The 6,000-nt window shown below is 52.7% G+C and overlaps 1 protein-coding gene across 2 annotated transcripts in view; it reads left to right on the top strand.

Annotated features, from left to right (window-relative positions):
- Positions 1-3,111: 3,111 nt before the first annotated feature.
- The window catches only part of UBASH3B (ubiquitin associated and SH3 domain containing B), a gene marked incomplete at both ends in the record, with an annotated part of 157,967 nt that continues 155,078 nt past the window's right edge, over positions 3,112-6,000 (top strand). The window contains one exon of one of the 2 annotated variants that reach the window (XM_080692837.1): positions 3,112-3,248. In XM_080692837.1, the coding sequence (XP_080548963.1) occupies positions 3,121-3,248 (128 nt within the window). The remainder of the gene's footprint in view (positions 3,249-6,000) is intronic. The other variant, XM_080692836.1, reaches the window with a different exon arrangement.

The following is a 6,000-nucleotide window of genomic DNA, read 5'->3' as shown; positions in this document are numbered from 1 at the left end:
GAAGGAAAAGACACTTCAGAAATGACAGGTGCATTCTACTGGATGGATGCATCCTGGGCTTCTTCCCGGCTATTTCAGAAGGGTTGCTATGCCAAGAAAGTGCCTGGGGCTGCTGGCGTGGAGTTAAACAGTGCTCGCACAAACAAAGCAGCCCTGTGGGCCAGATTGGATTCTGACATGACTGGGCACAGGGACCTGATGACTGGCTCTCCCCTGCCAGGGAGGGCGCCGTTCAACACTGCATCGGTGCCCTCATTGCAAGATTCTCCACCTCCTCCCTCACCATGGCTGCAAGATGTACTGTCAGAAGAGTCATCCTTCTCTCTTTGAAATACAACAACAAGGGTGTTTGTAAAGCTTCTCCCAGCTTTTTCCAGTCAATACAATTAGAGTACCAGGCATCTTAATCGCCTGCCCCTCACCCGCTCAGAACAAATGGCAGTATCCCAGCACAAGAATTGGCACTGAACTGGAAGGGCCCGAAGTGCCCCAGACAGATCAGCTTGCATCTAAGTGCCTGGCCTCCCCAAGTGCTTTTCCAGGCTACCTTAAACTTCTGTTGTTTGTTTGTTGTTGTTGTTGTGCTGGAGATTGAACCCAGGGGCATTCTATCTCAAAGCTATGCGCCCAGTCCTGTTTTATGTTTAATTTGGAAATAGAGTCATGCTGAGTTGCTAAGTGCCTCACAAAGTTGTCTAAGCTGCAATCCTAGGATCCTCCTGTCTCAGCCTCCCAAGTACTGAGATTGCAGGTGTGTGCTGCTGCACACAGCCTGAGACTATTTTTATGCCCATCATTTGCTCTTTCTCAGTTTTTCTAGACATAGGGATAAAGACAATTCATTTAACTTTTCTGGAGAAGCAAAACTTCAGCAATTCAGTGTCAAGGGGCATGAGAGAAGTCAAAAAAGGCAATTGCAGTTAGCTGTCTTAAAAGCCCATATCATCTTCGTTATCTTAACAGTGATGGTAAATGTTTGGCTAAATGTCCTAAGTTCCAGCCCCAGACATTGCCATTTACTAGCCATAGAATCCTGGACAAGATATTTGACCTCTGTCTCTTTTAGCATCGCCACTGATAAAGTGGCTGATAATATGTCCACAGTTTGGTCAAAGAAGTAAATGAGTTACATATGTAAGAAGTCAAAAAGAGCACTGGTATACAGTAAGTGCTCAAGAAATTTGAGTTATTATTTGTGTTTTGTAGTTCACAAAGCACTTCCACTGATCGTACTTTCTCTTGACTAGGATCCAGATCATTTGACTCTCAGCCCAGACATTTGAAAACACTTTAGAATTCGCTAATGTCCAGCCTGCTTTACCAAACACATCCCGAGGAGGCTATCAGGTGTGGTTTTCCCAGCCCTGGTCTTGTCTTTTTGCTCCGTTCCTGGGGAATGTGCTCTGCAAGCTCTCCAGAACATCCCCTCTGCAATGGTCTCATCCAGGAAGTCTGAGCTGTCCTTCATCCCTTTGCTGATGTTCCAGCTGTCAGCTGTCTTATCTCCTTACTTCCAAAGCCACTGGGAATTTTATAGATAACCAGTTGGTGGGGCTCAGGGCTCAGGAAATTAAGCTGTATCATTCCCCTGGTCAATCAGATGTCTTATAAAGCAACACTGAAGCACTCCTCCTTGAGCACTGGCCACCATCCCTCCCCGCCCCCAGCCCCCCAACGCAGGGCAGGGTAGGGGCTGCTGATTCTGGGCAAGATGCGACTGACATGATCCAGACAGGGAGGCTTTGGGGCAGTGGAGGGAGATAGCCTGTTCAAGGCCCCACAGTGGATGAAAGCTCTGGCTGTGCCCATGTGAGCCAGGTTCTTCCTCAGCCTCTTTAGGCAGAATTTTCTCCTCTATTAAACTGGAAAAATAGAGATACACACCTCTTAGAGCATTGTAAAAATTTAATGAGTTAACCCATCCATTGTGCTGAGCCAATGACTGGCACATGCAAGATCCCAATAAATGTTAGCTATTTTTTTTATTACTACTACTCAGAAAAGATCAGCAAGGGTTTGCTTTGTGCCTCTTTCATTTCCCCAAGTGGGACCCTGTCCCTGGCTGATGATCATGGCTGTCTCTAGATAAAAGAGCCCTACTTCCGCGGGGGAGTGAGGACTGCCACCTTCTTAGAGGTAGGAGGTGCAGCCCACTCCTTGGAGCTCTGCAGCACGGATCCTGTCTTTCTTTGAATCCTTCTGTTGACAGATTACTCACTACCTTGTGAAAATCAGCCCATTCCATTTTGAACTCCTTCTAAAGAGTCCTTTCTGCTTTCTCTTCCTTTGTGCTCCCAGCCCTTCCTTTTTCTCCCCCTCCTTCCTCCTGTCTTCTTCCCCTCTCCTTTTTCTCTTACCCTGCCTTCTCCCTCCTCGGTTCTGCCAGTTGGGAGAGCCTGAGGTCCCACGTTTCCCCAGATGTCGCTGTCTGCTCGCAGCGCAGCCCCTCGGTCGGCTGATAGCAACGTGGTCTCCAGTGTTACTAAGGGGCCGCTAGGCTCTGCAGGACCTTTGGGTCACAAAACCTTTGACCTGGGTCTTCGGGCCTTGGCCTTTTGGTCCATTAATGTCATCCATCAGTGCCTACGATTTCCATTATTAACCCTATCAAGAACCAAGTGAAACTTGACATGAGTTGATCTGGAGTCTGAAGGCCCAGCTGGGTCGAGATGCAAGCCAGGGAGGGAGCTGGGCGCCCCAGTGACGCTGGGAACGTAGCACCCAAGACGCCTTCCTCGGTTGCGACCCTGGGCTTAGAAGCAGCCGGACTCCAGCTGGAAGTCAGCGGCGAGCCGCGGGGACAGCCCTGCAGCTTTAAGAGAGGGGCGGGGCCGGGCGGGCCGGGCGGGCCAGCCCACAAGGCTGCTTCTCCTTTTTGATCCATTCAAAAATTACTCATTGCAAATTCCCGGACTGCTCCGGGAGCCGAGGCGGAGGGGCGGAGGAGAGCGGCCCCCGCGGCGCAGCGCCGGGGCGCCGGGGCGCCTGTGCACGGCCGGCCGGCCCTGGGGCCGCCTCCCGGGGGGCTCGCAGCGCCGCCCCCCGCGACCGCCGCCCGCCCGCCCCGCCCGCGATGGCCGGCCGCTGAGCCCGCCCGCACGGCCGCCCAGCGCGCTCGGCATGGCCGCGAGAGAGGAGCTGTACAGCAAAGTCACCCCGCGCAGGACCCGCCAGCAGCGCCCCGGCACCATCAAGCATGGGTCGGCGCTGGACGTGCTGCTCTCCATGGGCTTCCCCAGAGCCCGCGCGTGAGTGCCGGTCCTCCCCGCGCCCGCGCCCGCGCCCGCGCCCGCCTGTCGGCGACCCGTGCGGGGAGGGGCCGGGGGTGCCCGGGTTCGAGTCCCCGGGGTGCCGAGGGCCCTGCCGGGGGCGGTGAGCGGTCCGCGCGCGCTCCCCCAGGTCTCTCGCGCCGCGCCCCTGGGGAGACTCGGGCCCCCTCTCTCTGCACCCGAATGCTGGGCGGGCTCGGGACCCTCGGGTAGCTGGGGAAGGGTTAGGAACTGCGCCGGGGCGGCTTTCGGCTCCGGATGTCGCCCTCCTGCTCGGTCTCCCTCCGGAGTAGGAGGAGCGGGAGCGTGGGTGTTGCTGCGCGCGTTCATTGATGGGGAGATGGAAGGGGAAGGAGAAGCGATTCCTCCAGGGGCCCCGGCTTCCCGTCAGTGGTGACGGCAGCGCAGAAATCTGTGGGTGCCTGGAACTAAGGAGGGTGGAGCTGGCCTCCTTCGTCTTTCTTGCTCCCGGAGGGTGGGCTAGGGAAGGGCCCGGAGCGCAGGTGGCTGCCAGTGCAGCCTGCTGGGAGGAGGCCTGCTTGTCAGCGCCGGTTGCGGCGGCAGCAGCAGCAATTTTGCGAAGCTGCTCAACTCAAGTCAGAGGGGCTGGAACCTTGCCTAGAAGGCAGCCTGGGCCCGGTAGCCTGGCCCCTCTCCTCTGGTGAATCCCTGGCCTGTGCATTCCTAGGTGGGAACACGAGGCCTGGGATCCTGGGAGCTGCTCCTTTCTGCCTTTCAATGACATCACCAGAACAGAAGAGCTGGGCAAACTTTGTCGGTGGTAACTCCAGGTCTTCCTCTCCCTGCCCAGACGGAGCCTCACTTCTCCTTTACTAACTTCGCTATGAGCTCTTAGTCAAAGCTGGCTCCTGATGGTTCCTTCCGCCTAGCCTGTCCGGACAGGTTGGGTTGGTGTTGGCCAGGTGGGGTGGTAGGTCAGAGTGGACGCAAGGCTCTGCTTCCCACTGACTCCCAAGGGCGGGGGCTCCAATTCTGGATGTCAGAACTGCAGGGAGGCGGTGTGGTGCTCTCTGCAGGGGTGTGCCAAAAGTGTGTGCAGCCAGTCAGATTCTTCTTAAGGATGGCAATGTGCACAGCTCTCCTTAAAGGCTGGAGGTAGGACCTGAGGGTGCTGCAGAACTAGCACAGTTCTGGGCTTTTCTGAAGTGAGGCCAGCCACTAATGTCCTACGTTGCTTAATTAAGGGAAGAAACACTTAGCTGAGCTTGACTATGAGCTTTAAGGGAACATTTTTTTTCCTGCACTGAGTTCAGGAGGCTTTGCCCAAGTCCTGGCACATTAATATAATGGTCTAATTTGGGTTTGCTTAACTGCTGAGAACTTCATACTAGCTAGCATTTATTGAGTGCTTGCTGTATACTTTTGTAAGCACTTTAGTACCTATTTTATTCTCCTTGAAACTTAACGAAGAAGATACTGTAGGCCTCATTTATGAATTGGAAAACTGAGGTTTAGAAAGGTTATACAACTTGCTTAAGGTTCCAATAGGAAATAGCTGGTGAAGCTGGTATTGAAATACAGGTATTGTATCTGCGACCGGGATTCAAAGTGGGTAAAATTCTCAGAGCAATCACTGGCACATACAGGAAGGTCATGAAGTGTTAGCTACTGTATTCATTTCTCGAATATATTTGGCTGCTAGAACAAATGACTACAAAGTGGGTGGCTTAAATCAACAGCAATTTATTTACTCACAGTGCGAGAGTCCAAAATCAGCATCGCTGGGCCAAGTCCAGGTGTCAGCAAGGCCACATGCCCTTGGGAGGCTCTAGGGGAGAATTACCCCATACTTCTTCCAGCTATGGTAGCTGCTAGCAGCATCCTTTGGCTGATGGCCACCTCATTCCGATTTCTGTCCTTATGATCCTGCTGCCCTCTTTGTGCCAAATTTCCCTTTGCATGTCTTTTGGAAGAATTTATGCAGCGATTCTCTTTATATATAGTAGGGGTTGAGCCCAGGGCCTCCTGCCTGCCAGGCAAGCATTCTATCACTGAGCTACATCCCTAGCCTTTCCATGTCCCCTTTAAGAGACAATGTCTAGCTGAGGTTCCCCAGGCTGGCCTCCACCTTGAGGATCTCCTGCCTCAACCTCCCAAGTATGTGGGATGACAGGAGTGTACCCTTGTGTCTGACTTTATGTTAAGACTAGTACATTAAAATTACATATATATATTACCATATAATGTGTTGATACATGTATACATGGCATAAAATTTAAATTGGGTTAGACATATCTAACTCCTCAAACAGGCACTGGCCTGTAATCCCAACACTTGAGACGATGAGACCATAGGAACACAGGTTCAAAACCCAGCCTTTTCGCTGGGCGTGGTGACACACATTTGTAATCCCCGCGCTTGGGAGGCTGAGACAGGAGAATCGCGCAGGTTCGAAGCCAGCCGCGCTGGCTTAAGAGACCCTGTTTCCAAAAATAAAATAGGTCTGGGAGTATAGCCCGGAGGTAGAAGGGCTTCCAGGAACCCCAGTACCACAAAAAACAAAAAACAACAACAACAACAAAAAAAACCCCAGCCTTTTCTTTATGAGAAAGCATTTAAAAAAAATTAAGCCCAGTAATCCCAGCATTCCGGAGGCTGAGACAAGAGGACCACAGTTCGGGGCCAGCCTCAGCTACTTAGTGAGGCCCCTTGCAACTCAGTGAGACCCTGTTTCAAAATAAAGAATAAGAAATTAGGACTTGGGTGTAGC

Source organism: Muscardinus avellanarius (assembly GCF_963383645.1).
Source record: "Muscardinus avellanarius genome assembly, chromosome: 1".
Taxonomy (NCBI): domain Eukaryota; kingdom Metazoa; phylum Chordata; class Mammalia; order Rodentia; family Gliridae; genus Muscardinus; species Muscardinus avellanarius.
Note: the sequence above shows the minus strand (reverse complement) of the source record. Positions and strands in the feature narration are given on the sequence as shown.